The sequence below is a fragment of the Heliangelus exortis genome, chromosome 3, assembly GCF_036169615.1.
Source record: "Heliangelus exortis chromosome 3, bHelExo1.hap1, whole genome shotgun sequence".
NCBI classification, from domain to species: Eukaryota; Metazoa; Chordata; class Aves; order Apodiformes; family Trochilidae; genus Heliangelus; species Heliangelus exortis.
The window spans coordinates 32,720,829-32,737,282 of record NC_092424.1 but is presented as its reverse complement, the minus strand read 5'-3'; the positions used below and the strand labels follow the sequence as shown (position 1 = coordinate 32,737,282).

At 51.6% G+C, this 16,454-nt stretch overlaps 2 protein-coding genes across 5 annotated transcripts; both read right to left on the bottom strand.

The window, feature by feature from the left end:
- Nucleotides 1-229: 229 nt before the first annotated feature.
- Nucleotides 230-4,287, bottom strand: LOC139794405 (dual specificity protein kinase CLK1-like). 3 transcript variants are annotated; one of them, XM_071739931.1, is made up of 10 exons: nt 3,852-4,287; nt 2,765-3,361; nt 2,408-2,521; nt 2,104-2,270; nt 1,929-2,023; nt 1,712-1,841; nt 1,480-1,562; nt 891-982; nt 618-708; nt 230-524 (listed from the first exon to the last, which is right to left on the bottom strand). In XM_071739931.1, the coding sequence occupies exons 4-10, from the start codon at nt 2,255-2,257 to the stop codon at nt 312-314; spliced, it is 858 nt and encodes a 285-aa protein (XP_071596032.1). In that variant the 5' UTR covers nt 2,258-2,270; nt 2,408-2,521; nt 2,765-3,361; nt 3,852-4,287; the 3' UTR covers nt 230-311. The 3 variants fall into 3 exon arrangements, with proteins under 3 accessions (XP_071596032.1, XP_071596031.1, XP_071596033.1); XM_071739930.1 differs by having other exon boundaries at nt 230-708; XM_071739932.1 differs by lacking the exons at nt 2,765-3,361; nt 3,852-4,287 and having other exon boundaries at nt 230-708; nt 2,408-2,537.
- A 4,676-nt stretch (nt 4,288-8,963) lies between these two features.
- On the bottom strand, nt 8,964-13,395 carry LOC139794404 (dual specificity protein kinase CLK1-like). Of its 2 annotated transcripts, XM_071739929.1 has the most exons (12): nt 13,297-13,355; nt 12,593-13,149; nt 12,003-12,102; nt 11,498-11,564; nt 11,141-11,254; nt 10,837-11,003; nt 10,662-10,756; nt 10,445-10,574; nt 10,213-10,295; nt 9,625-9,716; nt 9,352-9,442; nt 8,964-9,258 (listed from the first exon to the last, which is right to left on the bottom strand). In XM_071739929.1, the coding sequence occupies exons 3-12, from the start codon at nt 12,061-12,063 to the stop codon at nt 9,046-9,048; spliced, it is 1,113 nt and encodes a 370-aa protein (XP_071596030.1). In that variant the 5' UTR covers nt 12,064-12,102; nt 12,593-13,149; nt 13,297-13,355; the 3' UTR covers nt 8,964-9,045. The 2 variants fall into 2 exon arrangements, with proteins under 2 accessions (XP_071596030.1, XP_071596029.1); XM_071739928.1 differs by having other exon boundaries at nt 12,593-13,395.
- Nucleotides 13,396-16,454: the final 3,059 nt, after the last annotated feature.

Here is a 16,454-nt window from a genome sequence, read left to right as displayed (position 1 = left end):
GATGGTGACAGGGCACCAGGGTATGTTCTGGGTGTTGGAATTCTTAGAGTGGAGACCACTCAGCAGGAGGACAGAGTTGTGGGACATGCGTGCGTGGCTCAAAGTGCCACTGTCCCCAGACCTTCCTTTAGGGAGGCTGTGCAGCCACCCTCATCGGTTTCTTTTGCGTTTTGTGCCAACAGCTGGGTTTAAACTTCAGTATCCAAAGACTTGTAACACAACAGAGGGCATTTACAAACTAATTTATTATAACAAACATGAAACGGGAAACAAACGTGAAACTGACAACAAACAGAACATGCAACAAACATCTAAGGTTTCCTACATCTCTTTGGGGGACTGACACCCAGGTCAGCCCCCTCGGGTCTTGGAGGCGGTGCCCTTTTTTCCCGTTTGAGCGGGAAGAAGAAAGGATGTTTGAGGGCTTCTTCTAAAGTAATTCGCTCGGCTGGCTCGTACCGCAGCATCTTCTCTATGAGGTCGAAGAGGTGCCGGTGCTCCTCAGTGCTGCAGGTCATGTACGCCTTCAGGGAGAAAACAACAGGAGATGTTTTCCTGATTGCACCCTTGCACTCGAATCTCCTCCCTGCCAAAGCTGTTTCCCTTGCTTTTCTTACCTTCAGTGGCTTACATTGCCACGAGACATAGCTGCCAAGGAAGCTGTGTTCATCCCACGCCAGCCGGCCATTAGAGAAATACTCGCCTCTCCTGAAACAAAGAGACTTTTTCTGTTTCTCCCAGAACAAAGAGTTTGCTCTTCAAAGGTGCTGTTTTGTCCCTGCGCTGGAAGTGGTTTATCAGCATCTTTGTTCAAAAGTGGGGGACTGGTCTGGGAATGTTCATTTCACCATTTGAACCCTAGCAGTCCAGGTACAGAAAAATGTAATTACCTGGATTTCTTGATCATGTCACTTGGCAAAGGCCCCAGGATTCTCTCCATCCTTGCCAGGTGTTCTTTATCTTCGTGGGCCTGGAGAGAAATCTAGGTGGACATGGTTGATGGTTAGAGGGAGTTATCAAGACCACACAGTGACTTTACTTCCTCTTTGACTGTACCCTGCAACCGATAATCCATTCCCGAGTGAGGAATAAAGAGTGGCCATAGTCATCTTTTTCCCAGAAGAAGGTACAACCTAGTGGACATTTCTTCCCCTGACCCAGCATTACTTTCGTTGTATCAGTGTTGTTTTAGCAGTTATCAGTGCTGCTTGGAAATTGCGTATGGTGCCGGGGTCACCCTTGGTGCCAAGCTGCTGTTCTTTCAGTGACTGCTGAAAGCAGCTTGCCCAGGTCTTCTGCTGAGAGAGTGCCTTTGTGCCTACGTCTTCTGTTCTCCTCAAGGTGGCCTTGCAGAGAGACATGCAGCTGCCTTTCTTGCACAGACCATTCTCCTTAGCCCCCACCTCTGCGTATAGCGCATTTTCCCCGAGCTGGGCAGCGTTGTATGCGCTGCGTCACTGGAGGCTCCTAGTTGCCTACCGCAAATACTGGGAATCCGAGGTAGTACTCGAGGAGGATACACCCTATGCTCCAGACGTCGCACGGCTGTGACCATCCCAGGGCTGTGGAGAGATTCAGAAGGTCCGTGTTTGCACCGGGCTACAGAGAGTTCAGGAACTGCAGCAAGAGGCGCCACGCTCCTGTAGCCGCCTCCAAGAGCAGAGCAGGAAGCATCTGAGGCCAAAGATGTGCCTAAGGGACTCCTCCTGACCTAGGATGACTTCAGGAGCTCGGTAGGGTCTTGTAGTGATCAGAGGGCAGTGAGGCTCCTGGTCACCTGTTGTGCTCCCAAAGTCTGCCACTTTGATGGCCGGGTGTTTCAGTCTGCGCTCCACTTGTTTCTGCGAGGAAGCAGTGGGATGGCTGAGCCCAAATAAAGGCAGAGGGTGGCTGAGGGGGGGGAGGTGGGGAAGACAACAGCAACTCACCAGGCTGGAGTTGTACTCCTCTGTGTACTCGGGGTTGACAAGCAAAATATTTTGTGGTTTTAAATCTGTGTGTGTCAACCCGTTGACGTGCAAAACTGCAAGGTAACAAGGGTAGTTAGCTTGTCCCAGCCACAGAGAAAATGTAACAAACCAAGCAAGCAAGAAGCGTACTTACAGTTGACAGCCTGGCAGATCTGGCTGGCCATGCATCTGATGTGGTCCACGCGGAAGGGCAGAAAGCCATTCGCTGCAATGAAGCTGTAGGTGCTGGGCCCCAACAGCTCAAAAACAATACAGAGGTGGCCACAGTGCTTGAACCAGTCCAACATTCTGACGCAGTGACTGCAAAAGCAGAAAAACAGAGGAAGTGCCAGCGGCCGTTGTATCAGGCTTCGCTCCGTGCCTCTTCTGTTCCAGGAAGCGACGCCTGGGAAAGCTTAAAGCCAAAGCGCACGGTGCGGTCGGCTTTGTCTACTTACTGTGTGCTGCTGGGGTCCAGTGCGTTTAAATAGTGCAGCACTGCCACTTCTGCGTAATCTGCCCCGTCCGTGTCGACACCTTTCACTACTTTGACTGCCACGTGCCTGCCGTCCCTGGAAAGATGAGACCAAGGAGAACTTTAAGCTAAGAATCCTCAGGAACTGTCAGCACCTATGTTGTTTCTAACAATGGGAGCCTCATCAGACAAGGTCTTCAATTCTAGAGGACGCGTGGAGTTAATCTAAGAAGGGTGCATCGATCTGCACACAGGCTCGACTAGAGTTTGAACTGGTCCCAAGCCAGTCCGCCAGAGCATCAGTCGCAATACTCGTCTGTCTTGAACTCAAAAGACTTACTCTTGGTGGTCGATGCATTCCACTACCTGTCCAAAGGTGCCTTCTCCCAAAAGAGCAACGACCTCGTCTGGAACAGAAAAGAGCACTCAGTCACACAAGGTGTGAAGTTACTCGGCTCTCCAACAAAGAAGCCACCAAAACCAAACTCAAGTGGAACAATGCAACAGGAGTAGGAGGTTCTTCCAGGCTGTGCCTCTTGCAATGGAAAATAGCCATCTGGAGAGATGTTAGTGGACACCTCTCATCGAGGCCCATTTACAGGGATCTCATGAAGAGTGGGCTCATTAACTTCCTTTACTGTTTTTTGAGGGGGAAAGGAAGGAAAAAAGGAAAAGGTTATGTAGAGAAGAGGAGGAAGAGTGCCCACCCCAAAAAAAAAAAAGGTCAAGACAGAAAGAAAAGACTTGCAAAGCCCCCTCCCATCTTAGGCTACAGGGACTTATTCTATCTGAAAAGTTAATAATAATAGTAATAGTAATAGTAATAACAATATATACATCTTGCACTTAGCACGTATCCCGTCTGGGATTTTTGGTGTCCCTCCTCCTCATACTCCATGCTTTCAGGACTGCTCCATGGAGGACTCGTCCGGATGGTCTAGGTAATGAAGAAATGCGGGCGCTTTCAGGTCAGAGTGGGAAATGCAGTGGTCAGGGAGAAACTGAGGCACATTCAGATAACGGGCCAGGCCACAAGGAGCCTTTTCCGATGCATTCCTCAGAAATTCCCAGGGCTCCGATTTTACGTTATAGGAGGAAAACACAGCACAGAGCGGATTTTCAGAGGAGATCCTCCAAGTGACAAAGCAATGCCAAATGTCAGCACAAGTGCTATCTATATTAACAAATAGGCTAGTGGCCAAATTTGAATGGAATTTTTAGTGTTCAAGCTGCATCTTGGGGAGCTGATCTCTGGGGAATGGAAAGGAGAGCAAATGAAGTTCCCCGTTGGAAAGAGAGGCAGCAGGAAAAGCCCTGTTTGCACCCAGGAGAGAAGTGCTCTTTCTCAGAGCTGTGGGTGTGCTGTAACCCTCTGCTGAGGTGGCCGCCTGGGCACGGTCCCTCTCTCGTCCCCCTCTCTCCCTCACCTGAGCCTCCAGGCAGCCGTGGACGGCCCCTTCACCCTCATCCTCGCTCAGGAAATGCGCTTCCAGCGCCAGGAACTCCTGCAGCGAGTCCGAGTCCGTGTCAGGCAAGTGGCGTCCCAGGGGGCTGGGCGAGAGCTCCAAAGCGGAGTCCTCAGCCTGGCAGGGGCCCGCCACCTCCTCGGTACGGCCTGCACTGCTGGCCAGGGGGCTGCTGGCCTCCTCTGGGGACAGGCAGGACTGGCAGGTGATGGGAACGTGCAGTCCCACCCCCAGCAGCTCCTGTCCGAGGCACAGAGAGGGCCTGACGTTGTCCTGTGTGCAGGCCGACTCGCAGGCTGACTCCAGGGTCTCGTGGTGCCGGTGGCTGAGGCTTCCCCTGGAGGTGGGCTTGCTGCGGTTGAGCTGGCTTGGGTGCTGGGTCAGCACGGTGCTGGTCTCCCGCAGGGAAGTGCGAGAGATGCCTGCTTCCAACACCTGGCTCACCGGAGCCCTCCTGCTTTTCTGAAATTTCCACCAGGACTGTTTGGCCGGCTTCTTGTAGGGCTCTGGTGTGCTCCCTGTTGAAACCGGCCCTGGTGCTGACCTCTGAGGCACGTAGTAGTCCTCGAGGTCATCCTCCTCCTGCTGGCCCTTGCGCAGGGAACAGCAGTTCCAGCACGAATAGCGTGGTCGGCTCAGTGGTTGGCCCATGCTGCCGTCCTCACCGCTGTCTCGTGGTAGACTAGATGGTCCCTCTGATGGCCCCAATAGGTCCTTTCCAAACCACAGCCTGTCACAGGTCTAGGATTATGATGTGACCGCCCCGGCGGCCATTCTCCTGCCACTCCTTGCAGGAGTTCTAGAAGAATCATGGAATCATGGAATGTCAGGTTGGAAGGAACCTCAGGGATGGTCTGGTCCAAGAAGCCTTCTAGGTAATACTATGGTTTCTGTGAGATGCCTCAGCATCCTGTTGGGCTGAGACTTAGAAGTGTCCCAAGTGGGGGAATCTTCCACTTCTCCTGGGAGACCATTCCAATGTTTGAATGTCGTCCTGGTGAACAATTTTCCTCTTGTGTCCAACTGGAATCTCCCGAGAAGCATCTTGTGCCCATTACCCCTCGTCTCATGCATCTGACTTCCTTTCAATCTGTAGTCTTCGTCTTGTCTGTAGCCACCTTTTAAATACTGGGAGATGGTAATAAAGTCTCCCCTAAACCGTCTCTTCTCACAGCTAAACAAGCCTATCTTTCTCAGCCTCTCCTCACATGGCAGGTGCTCCAGTCCTATGATCATGCCTGGCCGGTTGGGAAACCGGCGCTGGATTGTGCATTCCTTGTAGACTATGAGAAAGCTTTTTGCTTTCAGTGACTCCTGCAGCTCCCTTCTGTTATCCAGGGCTGACTGACCTATAACCAGAAGATTTTAATGACGAGATAGAGGTCTTCTCAGATAGGCATTTCCTCACCTTATTAACAACTTCCTTTATTAAATTCAAGGAGTATTTTTTCATTGCATTTAACTGTGAGCAGGGAGTCCTTCCTGGTCAGCAGAACTCCTCCTTGTTCTCACTACTGATGTTACCCGGGTGAGAGTTCCAAAGCGGCAGCAGCGGAGTCCTCAGCCTGGCAGTGGCCCGCCGCCTCCTCGGTACAGCCTGCACTGCTGGCCAGGGGGCTGCTGGCACCCCCCGGGGCCACGCAGGACTGGCAGGTGATGGGAACGTGCAGTCCCCGCACCCAGCAGCTCCTGTCCGAGGCCCGGAGAGGGCCTGACGTTCTCCTGTGTGCAGGCTGACTCGCAGGCTGACTCCAGGGTGTCGTGCTGCCCATGGCTGAGGCTTCCCCTGGACGTGGGCTTGCTGCGGTCGGGCTGGCCTTTCCGAGGACTTGTGCATGTGGGGAGCAGGGAGGGGAGGTGATTTATTTTGAGGGGTGTTTTTTACGAGGTGACTGGGACATGAGAAAGAGACGAGCTTCTTGGTGGGAGCATAGGGCAATGTTTGTTTCCCAGGCAGCACAAGCTGGGAGGAGAAGCACAGCGAGAAGGAGTGGCTATAGGAGTGAAAACCGCGGCAAGCCGGGGTAAAAATGTCGGTAGAATCGGGAGGACGCGTCGAGTGAGAGGGGGTTGAGGGACGCGGAGCCTCGGCGTGCAAGCGCTGGAGCACCCACCGTAGCCAACGCTGCGTGCGTGCAGGGGGCGTGTTCGAAGAGGCCGGGGTCCGTCTTTTAACGGCCCCAGAGGGCGCGGCGAAGCGGCGCAGGAAACGTGTGGGACGTGGGGTTTTGCGTGAGGCAGTTGATGCGAGCAGGTGAAGCGGGCATGGCGAGCCGCAGGGCTCCCTTCCCTGCTGGGAGAAGGACAGGCAACCCAGCAATACCTTATTTACTGAGGGAGGAAGGGCTGCTAGTGGGAGGAGTTGGGGTGTGCTCCCAGGTCCCGGCAAAGTGCATGCTGGAGTCCCGGCTGTGAAGACTGCCACAGCCTTTCGCTGGCAGCAGGGCAGAACGCTGCGTGTGGCTGCGTCCTGTGCTAGCAGGTTGCTGACCTGCTCAGCCTGGCGGCACAGCTCCGAGAAGAAGTGGTCAGGTTCTGAATTACTAGGGAGAGTGAGAGGGAAATTGATAATTAGCGTGAAGGGATCTCTTCAAGAAAAGACTGCAAGGTAACTCTTAGTGGAGTAGAGGGTTCCCCATCTTCTCATCAGCAAGCATCCCAGCCTTCATGGGATAACCCTCAGGAGCAGGGCCAATGGGAGCCGGGCTCTGCCCGACAAAAGAGGTGAAACAATGGGAGCAGGGCTGTTCCTGTGATATGCGCACCACCTGTAGAGCCCTTGCAGAGCAGGTGTGGGACTGTGCAGGAGGAGCGGGTGACTAACAAGGAAAAGGGGTCATGGGGGCCAGTGGTGCCACCAGGGCTGGCTTTTATTAGGAACACTCTGGCCAGCTGGAATAGGGAGGTGGATTGTCCCTCTGTACCCAGCTCTGGTGAGGCTGCATCTTGAGTCCTGTGTTCAGTTCTGGGCACCTCACTGTAAGGGGGACATAGAAGTGCTGGAGCGTGTCCAGAGAAGGAAGGGCACCAAAGCTCATGAAGGGCCTGAAGCACAAGTCCTGTGAGGAGCAGCTGGGGGAGCTTGGGCTGTTTCGTCTGTAGAAGAGGAGTCTGAGAGGAGACCTTATTGCTCTCTTCAGCTACCTCAAGGCAGGTTGGAGTAAGGAGGGAAACAGCCTCTTCTGCTTAGTGGACTGTGATAGGACCAGAGGGAAAGGATGGAAGCTGTGCCAGGGGAGGTTTAGGCCGGATGTTAGGAAACATTTATTCACTGAGAGGACTGTCAGGCATTGGCATGGCCTGTCAGGGGCAGTGGTGGAGTCAGCATTCCTGGAGGTATTTAAAAGGCATTTGGACTTCTTCCTTGAGGACATGATTTGGTAGTTAGATTATGGTGTAGATCAGAGGTTGGACAGGGTGATCTAGGAGGTGTCTTGAATGTAGAGAAGGGGGAGGGGAGGTGATTTTGTGGGGTGGTGTGAGGAGGTAAATGGGACATGAGAGAGGAGGTGAGCTTCTTGATGGAAGTCTGGGGGGATGTTTGTTTTCCAGGCAGCACAAGCTGTAAGAAGCTTGCCCCTGTACTCAGCGCTGGTGAGGCCACACCTCGAGTCCTGTGTCCCGTTCTGGGCCCCTCAGTTTAGGAAGGATATTGAGGTCCTGGAGCAGGTCCAAAGGAGGGCAACTAGGCTGGTGAAGGGACTCGAGCACAGAACCTATGAGGAGAGGCTGAGGGAGCTGGGGCTGTTCAGCCTGGAGAAGAGGAGGCTCAGAGGAGACCTCATCACTCTCTACAACTCCCTGAAAGGAGGTTGGAGCCAGGTGGGGTCTGGTCTCTTTTCTCAGGCAACCCTCAGCAAGACAAGAGGGCACGGTCTCAAGTTGTGCCGGGGGAGGTTTAGGTTGGACATTAGAAAGAATTTCTTTAGGGAGAGGGTGATCAGGCATTGGAATGGGCTGCCCTGGGAAGTGGTGGATTCTCCGTCCCTGGAGATATTGAAAAAGAGACTGGATGTGGCACTCAGTGCCATGGTCTAGTAACTGTAGCGGTAGTGGATCAAGGGTTGGACTTGATGATCTCTGAGGTCCCTTCCAACGCAGCCAATTCTATGATTCTATGATTCTAAGCCCTCCTGCTCTCTGGCCAGTTCTGGATGCGCTGGCATGCCTTGGTGGAAGCCAGGCTGTACCAGGTGGAAGGCCAGCTAGCTGAGGAGCAGTGTGTCCAAGGCGAGCTGGATCTGTCCCTGAACCTGATGGATGGTCCCAGGGTGAGAGCACCTTTTCCAGCTCTTGTCTGGGACACAAGTGGTGCTTGTCTTCCCCCGGAAGACAAAGAAGAGAGGAGCCCGGGTTGGTGCCTTGGAGCTGAGCTGTGTGTCTGGCTGCTCGGCTGTGCTGTGGTGAACAGGGAGGTGAAAAAACAGGACGAAGAGGTGGGAAGAAAGGTGTATGTAGGTGAGAGGAGCTGGAGCCATGTTCTTCTGAGGCTCTGTGTTGAGGGTTTAGTTTTGAAAAGGTGGCTGACTGCACATTCCTTTGTGTGCTTTGGTCTTGGCAGTTGTCCCCAGCATCCCAGGTGTCCTGATGTGACTTACACTACTGTGTAGACTTTACTAAAACTTAGAGCCTTGCTGGGACTGAGCAGCTCATGTATCCTCCTTGAAGGGAGGAGGAGCTCTTGTGGCCACGTCAAGTTCTCCACGTGTATACAAGGTGTGCTGGCAGTCCTGTTAGCAGTAGGGGTCAGAGCATTTAAATGTTCATCCAGACGTTATAGCTGGGGTAGAGCAGTAGAGCAGCTGGAGGTGTGTGGGGGTGTGCAGTGACGCAGTCGTTCAAATGATGGTGACAGGGCACCAGGGTATGTTCTGGGTGTTGGAATTCTTAGAGTGGAGACCACTCAGCAGGAGGACAGAGTTGTGGGACATGCGTGCGTGGCTCAAAGTGCCACTGTCCCCAGACCTTCCTTTAGGGAGGCCGTGCAGCCACCCTCATCGGTTTCTTTTGCGTTTTATGCCAACAGCTGGGTTTAAACTTCAGTATCCAAAGACTTGTAACACAACAGAGGGCATTTACAAACTAATTTATTGTAACAAACATGAAACGGGAAACAAACGTGAAACTGACAACAAACAGAACATGCAACAAACATCTAAGGTTTCCTACATCTCTTTGGGGGACTGACACCCAGGTCAGCCCCCTCGGGTCTTGGAGGCGGTGCCCTTTTTTCCCGTTTGAGCGGGAAGAAGAAAGGATGTTTGAGGGCTTCTTCTAAAGTAATTCGCTCGGCTGGCTCGTACCGCAGCATCTTCTCTATGAGGTCGAAGAGGTGCCGGTGCTCCTCAGTGCTGCAGGTCATGTACGCCTTCAGGGAGAAAACAACAGGAGATGTTTTCCTGATTGCACCCTTGCACTCGAATCTCCTCCCTGCCAGAGCTGTTTCCCTTGCTTTTCTTACCTTCAGTGGCTTACATTGCCACGAGACATAGCTGCCAAGGAAGCTGTGTTCGTCCCACGCCAGCCGGCCATTAGAGAAATACTCGCCTCTCCTGAAACAAAGAGACTTTTTCTGTTTCTCCCGGAACAAAGAGTTTGCTCTTCAAAGGTGCTGTTTTGTCCCTGCGCTGGAAGTGGTTTATCAGCATCTTTGTTCAAAAGTGGGGGACTGGTCTGGGAATGTTCAATTCACCATTTGAACCCTAGCAGTCCAGGTACAGAAAAATGTAATTACCTGGATTTCTTGATCATGTCACTTGGCAAAGGCCCCAGGATTCTCTCCATCCTTGCCAGGTGTTCTTTATCTTCGTGGGCCTGGAGAGAAATCTAGGTGGACATGGTTGATGGTTAGAGGGAGTTATCAAGAACCACACAGTGGCTTTACTTTCTCTTTGACTGTACCCTGCAACCGATAATCCATTCCCGAGTGAGGAATAAAGAGTGGCCATAGTCATCTTTTTCCCGGAAGAAGGTACAACCTAGTGGACATTTCTTCCCCTGACCCAGCATTACTTTCGTTGTATCAGTGTTGTTTTAGCAGTTATCAGTGCTGCTTGGAAATTGCGCGTGGTGCCGGGGTCACCCTTGGTGCCAAGCTGCTGTTCTTTCAGTGACTGCTAAAAGCAGCTTGCCCAGGTCTTCTGCTGAGAGAGTGCCTTTGTGCCTGCATCTTCTGTTCTCCTCAAGGTGGCCTTGCAGAGAGACATGCAGCTGCCTTTCTTGCACAGACCATTCTCCTTAGCCCCCACCTCCGCGTAGCGCATTTTCCCCGAGCTGGGCAGCGTTGTACGCGCTGCGTCACTGGAGGCTCCTAGTTGCCTACCGCAAATACTGGGAATCCGAGGTAGTACTCGAGGAGGATACACCCTATGCTCCAGACGTCGCACGGCTGTGACCATCCCAGGGCTGTGGAGAGATTCAGAAGGTCCGTGTTTGCACCGGGCTACAGAGAGTTCAGGAGCTGCAGCAAGAGGTGCCACGCTCCTGTAGCCACCTTCAAGAGCAGAGCAGGAAGCATCTGAGGCCAAAGATGTGCCTAAGGGACTCCTCCTGACCTAGGATGACTTCAGGAGCTCGGTAGGGTCTTGTAGTGATCAGAGGGCAGTGAGGCTCCTGGTCACCTGTTGTGCTCCCAAAGTCTGCCACTTTGATGGCCGGGTGTTTCAGTCTGCGCTCCACTTGTTTCTGCGAGGAAGCAGTGGGATGGCTGAGCCCAAATAAAGGCAGAGGGTGGCTGAGGGGGGGGAGGCGGGGAAGACGACAGCAACTTACCAGGCTGGAGTTGTACTCCTCTGTGTACTCGGGGTTGACAAGCAAAATATTCTGTGGTTTTAAATCCGTGTGTGTCAACCCGTTGACGTGCAAAACTGCAAGGTAACAAGGGTAGTTAGCTCGTCCCAGCCACAGAGAAAATGTAACAAACCAAGCAAGCAAGAAGCGTACTTACAGTTGACAGCCTGGCAGATCTGGCTGGCCATGCATCTGATGTGGTCCACGCGGAAGGGCAGAAAGCCATTCGCTGCAATGAAGCTGTAGGTGCTGGGCCCCAACAGCTCAAAAACAATACAGAGGTGGCCACAGTGCTTGAACCAGTCCAACATTCTGACGCAGTGACTGCAAAAGCAGAAAAACAGAGGAAGTGCCAGCGGCCGTTGTATCAGGCTTCGCTCCGTGCCTCTTCTGTTCCAGGAAGCGACGCCTGGGAAAGCTTAAAGCCAAAGCGCACGGTGCGGTCGGCTTTGTCTACTTACTGTGTGCTGCTGGGGTCCAGTGCGTTTAAATAGTGCAGCACTGCCACTTCTGCGTAATCTGCCCCGTCCGTGTCGACGCCTTTCACTACTTTGACTGCCACGTGCCTGCCGTCCCTGGAAAGATGAGACCAAGGCGAACTTTAAGCTAAGAATCCTCAGGAACTGTCAGCACCTATGTTGTTTCTAACAATGGGAGCCTCATCAGACAAGGTCTTCAATTCTAGAGGACGCGTGGAGTTAATCTAAGAAGGGTGCATCGATCTGCACACAGGCTCGACTAGAGTTTGAACTGGTCCCGAGCCAGTCCGCAAGAGCATCAGTCGCAATACTTGTCTGTCTTGAACTCAAAAGACTTACTCTTGGTGGTCGATGCATTCCACTACCTGTCCAAAGGTGCCTTCTCCCAAAAGAGCAACGACCTCATCTGGAACAGAAAAGAGCACTCAGTCACACAAGGTGTGAAGTTACTCGGCTATCGAACAAAGAAGCCACCAAAACCAAACTCAAATGGAACAATGCAACAGGAGTAGGAGGCTCTTCTAGGCTGTGCCTCTTGCAATGGAAAATACCCATCTGGAGAGATGTTAGGCCTCTCATCGAGGCCCAGTTACAGGGATCTCATGAAGAGTGGGCTCATTAACTTCCTTTACTGTTTTTTGAGGGGGAAAGAGAGGAAAATGGAAAAGGTTATGTAGAGAAGAGGAGGAACAGTGCCCACCCCCAAAGAAAAAATGTCAAGACAGAAAGAAAAGACTTGCAAAGCCCCCTCCCATCTTAGGCTACAGGGACTTATTCTATCTGAAAAGTTAATAATAATAATAGTAATAGCAATAGTAATAGTAATAGTAATAACAATATATACATCTTGCACTTAGCACGTATCCCGTCTGAGATTTTTGGTGTCCCTCCTCCTCATACTCCATGCTTTCAGGACTGCTCCATGGAGGACTCGTCCGGATGGTCTAGGTTATGAAGAAATGCAGGTGCTTTCAGGTCAGAGTGGGAAATGCAGTGGTCAGGGAGAAACTGAGGCACATTCAGATAACGGGCCAGGCCACAAGGAGCCTTTTCCGATGCATTCCCCAGAAATTCCCAGGGCTCCGATTTTACGTTATAGGAGGAAAACATGGCACAGAGCAGATTTTCAGAGGAGATCCTCCAAGTGACAAAGTAATGCCAAATGTCAGCACAAGTGCTATCTATATAAACAAATAGGCTAGTGGCCAAATTTGAATGGAATTTTTGGTGTCCAAGCTGCATCTTGGGGAGCTGATCCCTGGGGAAGGGAAAGGAGAGCAAATGAAGCTCCCCGTTGGAAAGAGAGGCAGCAGGGAAAGCCCTGTTTGCGCCCAGGAGTGAAGTGCTCTTTCTCAGAGCTGTGGGTTTTCAGTAACCCTCTGGTGACGTGGCTGCCTGGGCACAGTCCCTCTCTCGTCCCCCTCTCTCCCTCACCTGAGCCTCCAGGCAGCCGTGGACAGCCCCTTCACCCTCATCCTCGCTCAGGAAATGCGCTTCCAGCGCCAGGAACTCCTGCAGCGAGTCCGAGTCCGTGTCAGGCAAGTGGCGTCCCAGGGGGCTGGGCGAGAGCTCCAAAGCGGAGTCCTCAGCCTGACAGTGGCCCGCCACCTCCTCGGTACGGCCTGCACTGCTGGCCAGGGGGCTGCTGGCCTCCTCCGGGGACAGGCAGGACTGGCAGGTGATGGGAACGTGCAGTCCCACCCCCAGCAGCTCCTGTCCGAGGCACGGAGAGGGCCTGATGTTCTCCCGTGTGCAGGCCGACTCGCAGGCTGACTCCAGGGTCTCGTGGTGCCGGTGGCTGAGGCTTCCCCTGGAGGTGGGCTTGCTGCGGTTGAGCTGGCTTGGGTGCTGGGTCAGCACGGTGCTGGTCTCCCGCGGGGAAGCGCGAGAGACGCCCGCTTCCAACACCTGGCTCACCGGAGCCCTCCTGCTTTGCCGAAATTTCCACCATGATTGTTTGGCCGGCTTCTTGTAGGGCTCTGGTGTGCTCCCTGTTGAAACCGGCCCTGGCGCTGACCTCTGAGGCACGTAGTAGTCCTCGAGGTCATCCTCCTCCTGCTGGCCCTTGCACAGGGAACAGCAGTTCCAGCACGAATAGCGTGGTCGGCTCAGTGGTTGGCCCATGCTGCCGTCCTCACCGCTGTCTCGTGGTAGACTAGATGGTCCCTCTGATGGCCCTGATAGGTCCTTTCCAAACCACAGCCTGTCACAGGTCTAGGATTATGATGTGACCGCCCCGGCAGCCATTTCCCTGCCACTCCTTGCAGGAGTTCCAGAAGAATCATGGAATGTCAGGTTGGAAGGAACCTCAGGGATGGTCTGGTCCAAGAAGCCTTCTAGGTAATACTATGGTTTCTGTGAGATGCCTCAGCATCCTGTTGGGCTGAGACTTAGAAGTGTCCCAAGTGGGGGAATCTTCCACTTCTCCTGGGAGACCATTCCAATGTTTGAATGTTGTCCTGGTGAACAGTTTTCCTCTTGTGTCCAACTGGAATCTCCCGAGAAGCAATGCAAGACAATGCATTACCCCTCATCTCATGCATCTGACTTCCTTTCAATCCGTAGTCTTCGTCTTCTCTGTAGCCACCTTTTAAATACTGGGAGATGGTAATAAAGTCTCCCCTAATCCCTCTCTTCTCACAGCTAACAAGTCTAAACAATAGGCTAAACTCAGCCACTCCTCACATGGCAGGTGCTCCAGTCCTATGATCATTCCTGGCCAGCTGGGAAACTGGTCCTGGATTGTCTGGAGGAATCCTGAGTTAACTTTGCTCCTCCTTGTACTGGTAAGAGTTTCTGGGTTTTAGGTATTAGTATCTTTGAAGTCAATATTCTCTTGATCTAAACGAGAACTTGATACAGTAGCAGTGTCCTTGGTGACAACCAGAGGTTTGGCTTTTGCTCGCACTTGGCAGTTACTGGGTCAGGGACATGCACATTTGTATGTTGACCCAAAGTTCATTCTCATGCCTCCTGTGTCAGCAACAGTGTGGCTACTACTGCTCACAAGTAAGTAGAGGCCATACGTTGCTTAGTTTGCTTTGCAAAAAACTTTGATCCTGTTGCTTTGAAAAGTACCCCAATGGTCTCTTCCATGATCCATTAAGTTGAGCCAAAACCCCCAAGTCCCGCTGATTTCTTTCATTCACATGTGTCTCAAAATGTTTCTCTGATCTGGGGAGACTCCAAGCAGGCTCATCAGCTTCCCTTTAAGGTCACCAAAGGCTGATCAACACTGGGGTCCAAGCCAGATTTCTCCCCCTCTCCCCCCTTAGCCTTCTCTCTGTATTGTTGATTTCAGAGGTTAGGAAGTTAGAAACTTCTGAGTGCTTCCAAACCTTGTGAGCTTCCAGCTAGATGGGGCATTGTTTTCATCTCACTGATTCCAGCTTGAGAGGTGTCTTTATTGGTTGCACAGTCTGTGCTCTTCCTGGTTTCCCAGTGGCCCATACCAGAGGAGGCTAATGGCATCCATCCCCTTCTCCAGGACAGAGTTCAGGTTCTCTTTTTTTGTGAGTCTGTCACACACTTTTACCTCCAAGGCTTTTCTTCAGGAATGTCAACACAAGATCTCTTTTTGAAAGGGTAATCTGAGGTGATCTGAGACCTTAGTTTAGTTAATAGTTCTTTCCCTAAAATCACTGTGGGCATTCAGGTGGGTACAAAAATTCACCAGTTAATGTCTTTTTTCCCATCTCATCCCAGACAGCTTGGAAAATAGGCTTCACTTCTCTTTTCCCTATTGTACCAACAAATGGCACATAAGATCTACCTAGAGGCCCCCAGCAGGAGTTTAGAACAGAATAAGTAGCTCCTGTATCTACTCAAAATTAACTCTCTCCTTCTTCAGCTTTATTGTAACTAGGAACTCAGCTGGGAAATTCAGTTCCACCCCAGGTCTCTGTCACTCCAAGTCCCCATCTCAATCTATTGCCAATGTGTCAGAGGCAAGATCTAATTTAGACCTAGAGAGGCTGTTCTGCCAAGGATCCAGGACAATCCCTTTTCCAACTCCCATCCTGTTAACACTGTGCACACTGAATAAACCCCTAGCAGGGCTCAATTTTGGCCATTCCTTGCAGACAATGACAAAGCTCCCTGCCCAGGGAGGTGATTGAATCACCATCTTATGGAGATATGTAAGTAATGTGAAGATGTGGCACTTCAGGGCTGCTCTAGTGGCTGTGATTGTAGAAGACTGGGTTTGGTTTTTTTTCACTTGTTGTGTGTGCGTGTGGTTGGACTCTGTAATCTCTCTGTGATCTCAACCACAACTATTCTGTGATTCTGTGATTTACTTGTTTCTTGTAATTTTGTCACAGACTAGAACAAGTTCAGCTCAGGTGGATAGCACAGGGCCACAAAGTTGATGTGATCTGTGAAGATATGCTTCACTTACCATTTCACAGTGACAGCAGTGTCCTTGAGATGTTGTTTTCTTGCTCCCATAGCAGTGTTGCCAGTAGTTTAGGGAGGTAAAGACATAGGCTAGAAATGGGACATTTTCTGCCCCTCAAGTAAAGTTCCATGCTGCACAGTCATTGAGAGTGGAAAGCAAAGTATTGACCCACCAGTTCCCACATGGAGTGAGTCTTGTCCAGCATCTCGATGAGCCATGAGGATTATGAGTCCTGGTGCATGAGACTAGAAAATGCAGTCCACTCTCCTTCCCATTTGTTGGTATCACATACTAATTAGGTACCTTTTTGCTAGCAAATGAGTTCTCACATCACTTTTGTTCATTCCCCTTTGAGGGATGAAGCCCTTGCAGTGCCTGCGTCAGTTTATTCTGCCATAGCTAATTGTGTTTTGCATGGTGCACAACAGCATTTCAGTGGTGGGGCTAAGAGATGTGATAGTGAGTATGACAAGACAAATTGTGTCTCTGAGCACGTGCTGAAAAGTCCATCTTCTGTAACAAGTCAGTCTTTCCACATCATCCCATTATGTGAGGCAACTACTTTGCTGTCCTTTTCCTAGTGAATGAGTAAAGCAACAAGCTTTGGAGCAATATGAGAAGAGTTACCTTTCTTATTTAGTTTTGTACTTGGGGTGTTGCTGGCTTTCATGAAGAAGTGAGATGGGAAGACATCACAGCATTCCTATGTCCCAGTCTGGATTTGCAGGTAGCATTTGGAGGCTTATTGGCTGCATGTGTTGATGCCATTTGAAAAGAGCAGGCAGCTTTGAGCTAAAGGTCTTTCTGCTGTTTGTATTGTGCAGCAGTGATGGTTTGGCACGGATGTGCAGAAACGAGTCTGGGATATTCAGGATGCCAGACAAGAAGCATGAAGAA